Genomic DNA, 13,433 nt, shown 5'->3' with positions numbered 1-13,433 from the left:
TTTCACCTTGTGGCCTGTTTGTGACGCGGAAACACTGAGACACACCTACAGTGACACAACTCTAATGGTGTCTACAGGGCCCTTAGAAAGCTACTCTGCCACGCCCACGTGCCACAACCAGAAACTCTTTCATTTTGCGGACGTGTGAAAATATTTCAAGTATGTTTAGACTCTCGAAAAGACGTCAGGAGAAATAAAGAATGGATCAGTCAGCTGCTCTGTCCTCAACAAACAAAATAAAAGTAATAAAAAAGTTTGTGTTTGTTCTGCTGCCACTCTGGGATTTATCATTCTTCAGGATGAAAGTGTGGCCTGTTGTGCAGATTGAAAAGTGCAGGAGAATCCTCAGGTAGTGATGTCGGTGCAGCCGTGGTCATAACGAGGTGAAATGTCACCGACATGTTCTCATGAACCGGCGACCAAGTTCAGCCCGCAGCCGCTTTCCTCTTGTCTCTGAGGGAAGTTCCCTTTATGACGCCTCATAGACACAATGACACCTGCAGCTTTATCAATGAAGGATTATAATGAGTCCAAACAGAAATAAGGATGCAATCACCACAATAATGAAAAAAGGTCGATCACCACGTTTGCGGAGTGTGAAATAAAAAACTTCCTTGTATTAGGTTTGTGACATTTTACCTGTAGGTTGAGGCTTCACCTTGACATGTAAATTGTGGTTTTCCCAGAGTTAGGAAAATGAAATAGCTTCTACTATATATGAAGCTCTGCAGATCTACTCCAACACAAACACCAGGAGACACCTGAGTTTACTGAGTCCACCTCTACCTGCTCTTTTCACAATGCTCCACAGGATCTTCTTACTTTGTCTCGGTCTGAGCGTGGCAGGCTCGGCGCTGAGCTGCAGATGGATGGATCACAAGTTCAAACAGCTCAGTGAGAACTCTTTGGATCTACTAGAGATGATGGTGAGTGACTTGTTTGCATCAGGTTTAAAGTCTTTGGAATAACTGAAGTGAATGAAGTGACAACATGTTGTGTGTGTGTGTGATGCAGGCTCATAACTCCACTAACTCCACTGAGGATGTTGAAGTGTTCTTCCCTGAGGATCTGTACAGTCAGACGTCCAAAGCAGCAGTGAGTCAAATACAAACCTGCAGTGAAGATATATTATCATATTAGTCATATCTGTTCTTATTATCTCCAGTTTTTAAAACAGCTGTCAAATGTATGTCTGTATGATTTCTCCTCGTCCTTCATCTTCCTCCTCCTCCTCCTCTTCCAGGCTGAGGATAAACTTGCGCTCACGGTGCATGTTCTGGAGGAGGTGGTGCTGCTGTTTGAGGAGGACCACAGCGCTGCATCATGGGACGACAGAAGATTGGAGGACTTCCTCAACGTCATGAGCCGACAGGCTGTCGGCCTTCGCTCCTGTGTACGTGTCACTCGTTCCCTCACATTTAAAACTGACTGATCTGTCGCTCTGAGTGCTGCAGACTGAGGCCTCTCCACGGTGGCAGTGTAATTTCATCAAACTAAAACAAAGCTGTATTTTAAAGTATGTTTCAAATCCTTTTATCTATTTAGATTGTGAGAGACAGCCACAAGAAGAAGAACAAGAAGCTGCGCATGTATTTCAAGAGACTGTCACGTCATGTGCTTCATCAACTGGTGAGTCTTCCTACCTGCTGATCCTACCTTCCCACCTACCTACCTCACTATCTACCATCTAATATTAATATTCTTATGTGTGTGTAGGACTACTCTGCTGAATCCTGGGAACTGATCAGGAAGGAAATTAAAGGTCATCTGATGAGATCCGACCTGCTGCTTTCATCTCTACTCGCCGGCAACTAGCATCTGTCCATCAGATTATTTAACTATTTAACTATTTAACTATTTAACTATTTAACTATTTAACTATTTAACTATTTAACTATTTAACTATTTAACTATTTATTTGTTTATTTATTTATTCAATCATTCATCAAGTTGTTTGACTATTTATTAATTCATTGGTTGAATCTGCTAAATTATTTTTATATTTGAATGTTCTTATTTATTCATAAATATTTCTGACATTTCGTATTCAATAAAAAACTGTTGATGATCCAGCATAAATCATTTTTTTGTTGTTTTTATTCCTATTTCTTTGTGCAGCCAATTCTTTTCTAATATAAAAAAGAAAAACCAAAATAAAACAAACTCTTGTAATTATCAGTCATAGAATCATTTAATGGTTTGATGCATTGGCGGTAATGGGCCCAGTTTAAAGTTGTGACTTGTCTGTGGAACATTTCAGAAGAACATGAAGTTCTCACGTGTCAGCAATATCAACACCCTTCAAACTGCTGCGTTCAGGTGAAGCTCGTAAATTACATCTGCTGTCAATGCTTCCTCTCCACGTTCAAAACTTACCAGAACTAAACTGTGCTTGATAACACACCAGTTTGATAAGAACTACCAGACAGCATAGGAACCATCTTTCAAATGCATTTAACATGTTGTTTTACTGACTTACTCTTTAGTTCCGTTCCTATATTCCTAAATTAAAAATATTAAAATATCCTTCATGAATAAAACTCTATTGAAATAAACCTCTCAACATAATATAAAATAACAGTTAGGTTATATTCTATACGCTAAGTGTTCCACGGTTTGTTACATTATGTGTAAATAAAGATCATATGAAAGGGGCGCGTGAATATTGGTCCTCTAAAAAGAATAAAAAGGGAGAGAAGCCGCTTTTTTATGATATTTACGACGGACCGTGAAGGCGTCGTCGGTGTAATCACGCTCCCATGATGCATTCGGGTTCAGTCGGACGGCACGGAGCGACTCTTGTCAAAACAAATCGCGGTTAACGCAGGTTTCCGGTGTTTTCGGGATTTTTTGACGCAAACGATGGAAAGCGACTGTTCGGACCGACCCCGCTGCTGAGGTCCCGGCCGGTCACGGACGATACACGGCGGCGTGGGGACGTCAACTCGCTCCTGAGCTCAGCTAGCCTGGTTGTCGGTGAGTAAGCTAGCTAATGTGGCTAATGACCTGTGCTAGCACGGATAGCTTGACAGTTTTAAAAACATGTATTGAAGCATCACGTGTTTGTCACGTTAACCCGGGTTCAGGGCTTAATGTTTAACTTAACCCGGTTCCTGCTGTTAGCCTAAAGGAGCTAACATCACCAGGGTTTGTGTGTGTGCAGAGTTTAAACATAATTTAATCTGCTCTGAACTTTCCTCACGTTAAATGTCATTTCAGCCGAATTCAGCCCGAAGCTGTTTGGGAACAACCAGGGTCATTGTTGTTTATTGTCAGACCACGTGTGAATAGTTATATACGTGTGTTGTCATCATCATCATTTATCATTGTTGTCATTAAATCACGACTTGTATCAGTCGCTCGAACAGAAACAGAAACACGTGAGGGTGAGAAACATCCGGGTCGTGAGTTCGGCTTCTTTAAAACTCAAGACACTTTGGATCCTGGGTTCTCCTCCTCACTGTCACTCCTGTTCAACCTGCAGGAAGCTAATGGTGGACGGGACGAGGAGGTTTCCACCGACCTGTGGTTCGTTCAGCTCGAGCTGGTCTCAGATGTGTTGTTTGGTTGTGTTACAAGTGGAAGAGACAAAGACACACATGTCAATTAAAATGACCTGAATGAGTGTAGATGAGAAACTTCACAGTTAATGGGCTTCATACCAGACTGCAGAGAGGAAGAGAAGGAGCAGAACCATCCTGTCACTTCCAACTTGTGTTTGTTCTCATTCATTCTAAATTTGTGTTTATAACATTTCCCACGCGACAGCACTTGTGGGGATCGACCTGTGATTGATTCAGATCACGTCCAGACCAGGAAACATTGAGGTTGGGGATCAGAACAGTTGATTATCATGCAGACGAGTTGTTTCACTACTAAGACAATGGGTTTCTCTGTTTTCATATTGCCCAGTTGTTTGTCCATGGACAGGGATCTGAACCCGTAACCACCCGGACGCCTCAGGGTGAATCTTATCTGGTTTTGATTGAATCAGGGCGGCCGCTGCTCTCCAGCCACTTTCTTCAGGATCTTGATTTGCATTATCTGGGATTTTTTTATTGTGTAATTAGGGAAGTTAACTCTGAAGCGTTTGCAGCCACTTCCCGGCTGACACCCGATTTATAACCAGCGCCTCACATGACTCACTCACACACTGAAACCGTGAAATCACAGATATGTCATACAGCATAAAGTCTCATGATGGAGTGTGCAACGAGCTGTCCACGGCAAATGTGCGGCTGCCATGAAGTGAGGAAGAGGACAAACATGTTCCTCATCATCACGCGGCGCACAAGCTCGCATTACTTGTTATCCTTTCTTAAATGTCAGATGTGATACCGACAGAGATATGTGTGAGTGTGCGTCCTGTATGGTGAAGCCGGTTGCACGTGTCTAATGCATCTTTGTTTCTGTGTTTCAGTCGTGCCATGTGGGAGTAGCTCCCCAGAGGTGCCATGCTCGCCACACAGATGCCAGACACGCCACCGGAGGCCAAAGATGTCAAACAGGTAAAACAACAATCTGTTTCCTCTCTGAGCAAAGATCGTGCTTCATGTGTTGGCTGTTTATCTGCAATCTTTGAAACTTTAATGTTAATTGGGGTTTTGCTAAAGGTAATATTCACATGGGGCATGTGCAAGAACTTCATCTTCTGCTGCTTCTGAGGGCTGAGTACAAGTTTCTTCTTTCATGGTTCCTGCTGTAACTCGGGTGTGAGGGTCAGAAATTGACTTTATTGTCTCTGTGGAGGGATTTTATGCTGAACATTGTCAGTCTGTGACAATAAAGTTGTATTTAATGACACAGGTGGAACTGTAACTGACATCTGTGTCAGAATTGAACTCGGGTCACCGGCTCATCACTTTTTGTGTCACTTTTTTAAAGTTGACAGATAATCTAATGGTAGCATTTCATCAAATGGGTGAGAAACGAGGACAGAGTGTGAACTTCTGTTATTTAATAGTTATCAGACTTTACTGCATGTACGACCAGGACAATGTTCCTGCTGAAGGAATGTAGGCGGGTCATGAAGCTTGGAAAGCAGGCGAGGATTTGTCTATCCACACATCTTTCTAGCTGCGAGTCTCAGGTTTTGAATTCAGTGAAGCGCAGTAAATGAAGAGTGCTTCAGAGTCAGGAACACAGAGATCCTCGTCTCAGTGCTGTGTCCTGACTCTGCAAGCTACGTGCAAGTGGGTAAGTTACACTGGAAGTTAACTTCACTCTCCCAACGTGCTGCTCATCTCAACCGTAACTTAATTGACTTCTAAAACGAGGATGTTGACAGTTCCTGCTCCCTGGGTTGTCACGCAGATCAAGGAGAAGCTGGCCCAGTCGCTCAAGGCCCTGCAGAAGCGCTTCGTGACCTCAGACGCGGTCGTGACCAGTGAGGATGCTGACGCTAACCTGCTCTGCTGCGCCCTGGAGGCCATCTTCATCCACGGTATCAAGAGCAAGTACATCCGCTCCGATACTGGGGGGCGAACCAGGAAGGGCGGCCGGGCTCCCCTCCCTCAGCCCTTCTTCTGGAGCCTCCTGAAGACCGTCACCCACCGGTAGGTCGAGACCTTGGCACACACTGTCAAATACTAATCCAATCTCTAATATGATTCATGCAGGGTGATGGATCTTGACCCCACTCTCTCTGTTAAATCCTCAGTGATGTCATCACCGAGCTGGAGAAGATAGACTTCGTGGGCACGGACGTTGGTCGATGCCGAGCGTGGCTGCGGCTGGCGCTGAACCACGGCCTGTTGGAGTGCTACCTGGCCTCGCTGTTCCGGGAGGACTCCAAGCTGCGGTCGCACTACCAACCCAGTGCCTTGCTCCTGGACACCGAGGAGCGGGACGTTCTGCTCAGCTACCTCCAGGGTCTGGCCTCACTCACATTCAGCCTGTCTTACAAGTCCGCCGTCCTCAACGAGTGGACCACCACGCCTCTGGTGCTCGCTGGACTCTGCCCCTTCTCCCAGGCTGACACACCCGACCTGACCCTTAACGGCAGGGACCATCCCCGCTCCGGGTCCCTGAGTAAGGAGACGTGGGACACAGTGTCTCAGTCGTCCAGCTCATCGGATGCTCAGGAGACGCAGAGAGGATGTCCAGTGTCGTTTGTGGGGAGGGGGTCGAGTGCTCTACAGGGGGAGAGGACTGCACTCAACTCTTCTAATCTCAGTCTGGACACCACGGGTTCTTCTCAGCTCTCCTCCAGCTTGAGCTCCGACAGCCTCCTGCAGGGGCAGGACCCCCGCAGCCCGGCGGGAGAGCAGTGGTCCTCATGTGACCTGGACATATCCAATCACATCAGCACCCAGAGACCACAGAAAGAGTAAGTACTCCTGCCTGGATATAGTTTTTCTATCGATTTGATCTGCTTGTTAAGTTTTGTATGTGGATGCAAATCCTATTATAACTTATTTCCCCGTGCTGAAGACGACTCTTTTCCAAAAACCACTGCAAACATCAATGAGACACCTCAATGCACTGGATGACATCTTCTTTCCTTAACACACACACAAACACACACACACACACACACTAGTTTATTTTGAGTTAAGCCGAATGCGACATCCTGTTGCTGTAAATACTCACTAACGCATCAACTGTGCTTTAATCTGAGGCTGAAAATAGTCCACAACAAACAACAAACAAACAACAACACCGAAAAACTGTTTCAGGAAATGGCCGAGCCCTTTTTTAAGATATTAACTAAGTCCAGGGAAATAAAGAAATGTTGTCGACCTTGCAAGAAATCTTCTTCTTGTGTGTTGACTGCACCTTTCTGATTTTGGAAATCATCACTGTTATACATCCTCATCTTGGATTTTATGGAGTTTGGACAAAATAAGGATTAAAGAATAATAGTAGAAGAAGAACAAGGAAGTTAAAAATGATTCAAAAACCAACACTGTTTGTTTTGCTCTTTTCATTAGATTTTTTTGATGATCAGTAAAATCTATAAAATTGTTTTTTTTTCTTCTTGTAGCCATATTTCAGTCAAATTCATATTTAAAATGGACATTGATATATAAAAATAATGTGTTATTCTATTAAATACTCAATTAAATATCATGTCCTTGTCTCTGCAGTTTGGTGACTGAGTTTCGGGAGAGCGGACAGGGCAGTCAGGACTCCATGCGTGAAGACACGTCCTTTGTCTCCAGCACGGGTCCGGATCAGTTTTCGGAGACGGCTGTTTTCAGTGGCTCTGACAGTGAGACCCAGGGTCCTGGGACGCCATCACAGGACCTGAAGGACCAGGCCCTCCACTCCGTTCTCTCCCATTCAGAGCCACCACCAACTGATCTGCCGTCATCCGATGATAACCATGTCTCTGACGCTTGTGATGATTCCTCCAACGAGTTGCACCTGGACACCGACACAGAGGAGGTGAATCCAGCTGATCTGAAGGAGAACAGTGCGTCGGTTCAGAAAGAGAAAGAAGAACAGAGCTCAGTGAAGAGCAGCTCGGAGCCGTCTCTGCATCCGGGGCCTCGCTCTGCCAGCATCCTGAGCAGGAAGCTGTCCACAGATTCTCTCTCAGTAAGTATATCAGCAGACAAATAGATTTAAGTTGGGAATGGTGAATTAGATATGAAACTTCAAAAGGCCCTTTAATGACTTTGAGCCACTTTGTGTCTCAAGAGTAAATATTTATATATATATTGAGTTGACTGTATATAAAACAAAGTTTTCATATTTGCAAACTTCAAACGTATTTCCATGAAAGGTTCAAATCTGATTTTTATAAACCAAACTGCTAAATTGTTCAGGCTCTAAAGTAAACCAGGGAAACGTCAAAGGTCAAAGGTCAAATCGTCCTTCCTTCAGTTACTGCCGGCTTTGAGATGACAACTGGAAGAAGGACCATTGATCCCAGTTTACTTGAACTTATTTACAGAGGAGAACATTGTTCACAGTGGAGAATCTGCTGTCACTCCTGTTGCTATTCGGGATTTCCCAGTGAGGAACTGGCGGATAGAATGTCTGACTCCTTCCAGTGTAACCGAGTGGAAAATCAGCACAAGCTCTTCATGTAGCTGGGTTTTTTTGTTTGGGAACTGTTGACTATAAATCAGGAGGCTGTGGTCAAAATGAAACACAGAGTTCACCGGGCAAAGAAATTTCCACCAGCTCCAGGATATGTCACAACATTTCACAACATGCTGAACTTACTGTAGTTACCACATGATGCCCGTCCACCTCAAGTCAGTCACAAGGATGAACATGTGTGCTCAAGTTTACACAATGAAAAAAGACATTGATCCATGTTCAATCCTTTTATTAATTTGGTTTGTATCTTTGTAGTTTTACGTCAAAAATCTGTCTTTAACTTTAACAGGGAAAGACTCTGGTCCTCCCTCTACTCCCCCCACAAGTCACATGATAACAGGAACCACGCTTTCACCAGCTACTGACTGACCTGCTCAGATTCATGTAGCATCAGGACAACTGACATAAGATTCAAACGTTTGTCTTTCACATCGCAGCATTCCCGTTCCTGGATCTCCGAGGACGACATCTACAAGCCCCAGCTGGAGGAGGTGTCTGATCAGGACGAGGCTCCTCCACCCGCTCTCACGCCCGAGCCCAAGGTCTCCCAGTCCCCTCCCAGTGTCGTCCATCGCAGACAAATAGGTACTCGACAGCATCTCCTTGTTTCAAGTGGAAAACTGAAACTAGAGGATTTGACAGAATTAAATGTGTTAGGCCTAACACTGGGCTCCTTGGAATGAAGATAGAGCGGAGATCATGTCTAATAGCTGCTGCTGTCTGTCCTCACACTGTGTCTGTCCCTCTGTGTGTGTCGGTCAGGACTGTCCAACCCGTTCCGTGGCTTGCTGAAGCTCGGCCATCTGGAGAGACGCAGTGCGATGGGGCTGTGGCGGGACTATTACTGCGAGCTGTCCCCCTTTGAGTTCCGCCTGTATTTCAACGCCGAGGAGCGGACCTGCTCTGACAACTGCTCCCTGGTCCGGTGTGAGGACGCCCGCGTCACTTTGCCCGAGGGCCGCTTCGAGCTGGCCTTTCCTGGGAAGCGACTGTACCTCCGAGCGGCCAATCGGGACGAAGCTGAGGACTGGGTGGACCGGATCGCGGAGGCCGTCAACAAATGCCGGCCAGCGCCTTGTGTCAACGAGCAGTGGGAGGTGCTACAACCGTACAGTGAGAATGGTGTAGATGAACGCACGCTTTCATCCACGTCCTCCACCCCCTCCAGCCCGGAGAAAGGGATAGTTCACCCGGACATGAGGACTTGCAGAGGCCTGGAGGCTCCTCCCCCTCTACAGGAGTTCGACTGGACTCGGACGGCTTATTTAGAAACGGACGCCATCAAAGAATCCGTTTTGTACTTCTCCACAGATGCTGAAGCTCGGACTTGGGCCCCTCTGGTCTTCTCCCTCTCCTTAGAGACGCTGAAAGGCTTCCGGATGCAAGACGGGAGAAAGTTCCTGCAGCTGAAACACACCATAGAGGAAATTCGGGATGTGGTGCCCGACGTCTCTCAAGGAGGTCCGGCCTTTTTCAAACTCTTGACCGTGAGGGATGCGCTGAGACTCAGGGCGGAGAGCGCGGAGGAGGCTTGCTCTTGGAGGGTTTTGATCCGTGGAGCTCTGGACTCTTACCTGGAGAGTGGCGAGGATGATGGCTGTGTGCAGCCCGGTGCAGCAGTTGTGACTGGGAACCTCCACAGGCTGGTGCAGCACAGGTTGAAGGAAGATGGAGCCCTTCTAGTTCACCTCTGCACCGTGCCCTCGGAGAAGGGTCTGGACTCTCAGAGCTTCAAATGTGCAGGTAATAATAAGTCGTGTTAACATATTTATTATTATTTCCAGCGTTGTGTTCATCAGTGAAACTCGGTTGTAGTCTGTACTCTCTTGAATCAGAGGCTGAGATCTGATTTATTGTTTGTCTCACACAGGATGTCCTCAGCAGATTGGGCCGTCCCAGTGCAGAGCCAGGTTGTGTGAGTTCTCAGGCCAGTACTACTGTGACTCCTGCCACCACGGGGACACCACCATCATCCCCTCACGCATGGTGCACAACTGGGACCTCACACAGCGAGAGGTGGGTGGCACACGTGCATGGAAATGGACGGTTGTGCTGATTTGATCTGACTGTGTTGTAAGAGTTGAATCCTGAAAGGAAACAGTTCTCTTTAAAACAAACACTGCATCACTTTAAAGACTGTTTCAATAACTGAGACGAGTTCTGTCTGTTACTGGTAGGTTTTCTTCTCTGTGGTAATCACACATAACATGAATCCACATGTTCTGACGTATGTGCTGAATGTGTGCGTCTCTCTCCAGGTGTCTAAGCAGGCCCTGCGGCTGCTGTCTCAGGTGCAACACGAGCCTCTGCTCAACCTGGAGCAGCTGAACCCTGAGTTAGTGAAGCACTCCGGCTCCATGGCTCAGGCCCACAACCTGCGGCAGCGGCTGCGTCTCCTCGGGGACTACCTGCTCACCTGCCGCAGCGGGGCCTACAAGAAGCTCCAGGCCAGGTGTGTGTATCAGTGTGTGTACCAGTGTGTGTCTTCTACAGGGAATCTGCAGGCGTTACAAAGTCTTATGAAGCTATGAATTCAGTTTTTCATTCGTTTTTTTCCCTGCTCTCTCCAGAATGGGTCAGCGGACATACCTGCTGGAGTCGAGTCATCTGTACAGTGTGGTCGACCTGCAGGAGGTAACGCTGACTCCTCGTTACGCTGAGGACATCTGTCCCTCTCTAAACCTCTCAATTCTCACGGGTCTGCTTTGTCTTCTCCAGATCGCAGAGGACCAATACGCAGTCTACCTGATGACTCTGCTGCAGTTCGCCTCCAGCCACGTGTTTCAGTGCGACCTGTGCACGCAGCGCGGCTTCATTTGCCAGATTTGCCACGCGCATGACACCATCTTCCCCTTCCAGTTCGACAGCACCACCAGGTAGTTAGTCCGGCTTTCACCTCCCTCCCTGGTTCCACACCTTGTTCATTTATCCACCAGCTGTTAACACTCCCACGTGTTGTATTAGTTTCAAGTCAAGAGCCTGAATATATATTAGAATGAAAATGATTGGTTCTTGTTTCACCTTCAGTTTAACATTTCTTTTTCTTTACTTTCTCTTTCCCCCTCCCTGACCCAGGTGTACAGATTGTAAAGCTGTGTTCCACCTGGCCTGTAAAGCTCCGGGCCGCTCGTGTCCTCGCTGTCAGCGGATGAAGAAATACCGGGAGAGGGATCTTCAGGACTGAGCGCAGCCGGCATCAAGACAGCTGTTGTCAGGAAGCCAGTCGGCCTCTTGTGGGGAGAAAAAACTAAATCTAGCTTTTACATGAAGTAACCTCAAGTGCAATTATGAACTCAATTAACCTGCCCTCACTGACATTAAAACCAAGGGTGGTGCACGAGCCTCAGTGCCACAGCAGCCAGAGTCTTGTGCTGCTTGACAGGGACACTGACCCGTCCTGAGACATCCGATCACAAGTGGTGTGGGATGCATGAGCTCACACTCTGTTAGCTGTGTGAACGTGAATGTGTTTGAAGACACATATGAAGCAAAGCCGACTAACTGACAGACTCGGTCCTGCATCGGAAATACCTCTGATACTGTCGGGTCGGGCTTCAGCGAGTACATGAATCTTTGTAAGAATCTGACACCATATCTTTTTAGTATATTAAGCAGCTTTTCCATTGGTCAAGAACCCACCAACACCTGCTAACATCTGGATTTTGTCTGCAATGAGAATTGATTCCAGCGAGAAGAAGTAAAACTATGCAATATAAGTTGTTATTTATTAAATGCACAAAACAGAATCCGAACATCTCCCTGTTCTTTAGAGAAATCGGCATCATCTGGTTTCATCTAACAGACATAACATATCAAATTGGAGCTGACCACTTGTGATCGGATCTCTCAGGCTGGTTGATGTGAATGTGGCGCCTGAGCCTCATGACGCTGCCGCAGTGCAGCCAAATGTTACCGACTTCAATACCTCTCTGAATTCTGATTCAGCCACGGCATCAAATCGAGGAGAGGACGCACGACGCTGACGGTCGCGGCCAAGAATCGTTTCTGCTGTGTCTTTTTATTTCAGAAAGACAGTTTTACCACGAATGCTTTGAAAGACACATTTCTCAGCACAGCAGCGAGGTCGGGTTCCTCACATGCAACACAGCACATGACCCGTTTGAATTAACACATCTCCATCGTGCCTTCTTTTCAATTCAAGCTTTACACTACCTTAAGGGCCAAACAAATCACATAGGCTTTGTTCTTTTCTGAATCGCCATAAGATGAAATTACTCTGCTGCATTACACATCTGTTGCCAGGAAGATTTGGTCTTAATATATTTGTTAGAGGTTTAGAGGTGAGATTGAAAAATAGATTTATTATGCTGATTGCTGACTTAAATGAATTATTAACAAACTGGCATAAAAACCTTTTGTTGGTGCAAATTCTGATTCAAAACACATTTTGCATATTTGCACTTAAGCGCTGACTGTTAAACGGATATTTCGACCAAAGTTTAGTCGTAATATCCTCAAGTACATGAAGTGACACCGTGGAATTGTCTTTTAGATATTTCCCCGTGCTGCTCAGTCTTATTTTGGACTCTGATGTAGAGAGGAAGTCACAGATTCATCTAATAATGAGTCACTGAAGGTTTTCTCATCGGATCCATTTTGATATTTGCAGGAGACAGAATTCTGCAACACTTTTTTCCTGGTTTGTATTTTTTTATTTTCATCTCATCCAGTGTGTGATGTATAAATGATATTATGGAATAAATGTCAGTGTGTGTCCCTTTCACTTTTGTGTTTCATGAATGTGACGTTTTTCTCAGTTTGTTGCATCCATGCTGCTTCGTCCACAGTAGCCTGTTAGCATGCTACTCTGCTAAGTGTGCTACATCATAGACTGTAAATGCAGAAATGAAGCTAAAATATCCAGGATACAAACATTTCATCCGACACCGATGGATCCATTGACTCAGTCCCTCAACTTGTCAAATGTTTTATCGAAATGAAAAAGAGACCAAACATCAGATTTATTTCAACTTCACTCTCAACATTACGACTATTCTCAAAACTTTGACTAATTCTCAACATTTCAACTTAATTCTCTGCGTTACGACTTAATTCTAAACATTTAATTTTAACTTTATTCATAAATCACACAAACAAAATCATATTTCTTCCATTTTTCTCAACATTCTATTGTCAACATTACTACTTTGTCCAGTCAAAACGCTAAAATCTCATTTGTTTGACCTTTTTTGATAAATTTCGAATATATTTTCTATTATTTTGACTTAATTCTCAACATTTCAACTTGACTTTTGATATACCAAAAATTAACTTTATTCACGAAATGCATATTCTCATAGCTGATAAGAAACTCCCGTACCTGAGAGGTTAAATGCGGTTGTGTTTGTGTGTGTGTGTGT

The 13,433-nt window shown here is 45.4% G+C and overlaps 2 protein-coding genes across 2 annotated transcripts; both read left to right on the top strand.

Moving 5' to 3' along the window:
• The first annotated feature begins 800 nt into the window (after positions 1-800).
• Positions 801-1,815, top strand: LOC133931517 (interferon a3-like). The gene is made up of 5 exons (XM_062378413.1): positions 801-926; positions 1,015-1,095; positions 1,244-1,393; positions 1,546-1,629; positions 1,717-1,815. The coding sequence occupies exons 1-5, from the start codon at positions 801-803 to the stop codon at positions 1,813-1,815; spliced, it is 540 nt and encodes a 179-aa protein (XP_062234397.1).
• A 953-nt stretch (positions 1,816-2,768) lies between these two features.
• plekhm1 (pleckstrin homology domain containing, family M (with RUN domain) member 1) lies at positions 2,769-12,796 on the top strand. Its single transcript, XM_062378391.1, has 12 exons — positions 2,769-2,976; positions 4,421-4,508; positions 5,314-5,555; positions 5,660-6,328; positions 7,089-7,542; positions 8,490-8,637; positions 8,815-9,795; positions 9,923-10,068; positions 10,311-10,504; positions 10,623-10,686; positions 10,771-10,928; positions 11,128-12,796. The coding sequence occupies exons 2-12, from the start codon at positions 4,455-4,457 to the stop codon at positions 11,234-11,236; spliced, it is 3,219 nt and encodes a 1,072-aa protein (XP_062234375.1). The 5' UTR covers positions 2,769-2,976; positions 4,421-4,454; the 3' UTR covers positions 11,237-12,796.
• Positions 12,797-13,433: the final 637 nt, after the last annotated feature.

The sequence above is a fragment of the Platichthys flesus genome, chromosome 20 (assembly GCF_949316205.1).
Source record: "Platichthys flesus chromosome 20, fPlaFle2.1, whole genome shotgun sequence".
Taxonomy (NCBI): Eukaryota; Metazoa; Chordata; class Actinopteri; order Pleuronectiformes; family Pleuronectidae; genus Platichthys; species Platichthys flesus.
The sequence above is the reverse complement of the archived record's forward strand: the minus strand, read 5'-3'. Positions and strand labels throughout refer to the sequence as shown.

What these genes read in the sequence shown, in the direction of transcription:
- LOC133931517 (XM_062378413.1), top strand. Translation starts at nt 801, where the DNA reads ATGCTCCACAGGATCTTCTTACTTTGTCTCGGTCTGAGCGTGGCAGGC. An exon ending in TGGATCTACTAGAGATGATG is followed by an intron (nt 927 to 1,014) that starts GTGAGTGACTTG and finishes TGTGTGATGCAG; the next exon opens with GCTCATAACTCCACTAACTC. An exon ending in CTGTCGGCCTTCGCTCCTGT is followed by an intron (nt 1,394 to 1,545) that starts GTACGTGTCACT and finishes TTATCTATTTAG; the next exon opens with ATTGTGAGAGACAGCCACAA.
- plekhm1 (XM_062378391.1), top strand. Translation starts at nt 4,455, where the DNA reads ATGCTCGCCACACAGATGCCAGACACGCCACCGGAGGCCAAAGATGTC. An exon ending in CGTCCATCGCAGACAAATAG is followed by an intron (nt 8,638 to 8,814) that starts GTACTCGACAGC and finishes TGTGTCGGTCAG; the next exon opens with GACTGTCCAACCCGTTCCGT. An exon ending in GGGACCTCACACAGCGAGAG is followed by an intron (nt 10,069 to 10,310) that starts GTGGGTGGCACA and finishes GTCTCTCTCCAG; the next exon opens with GTGTCTAAGCAGGCCCTGCG.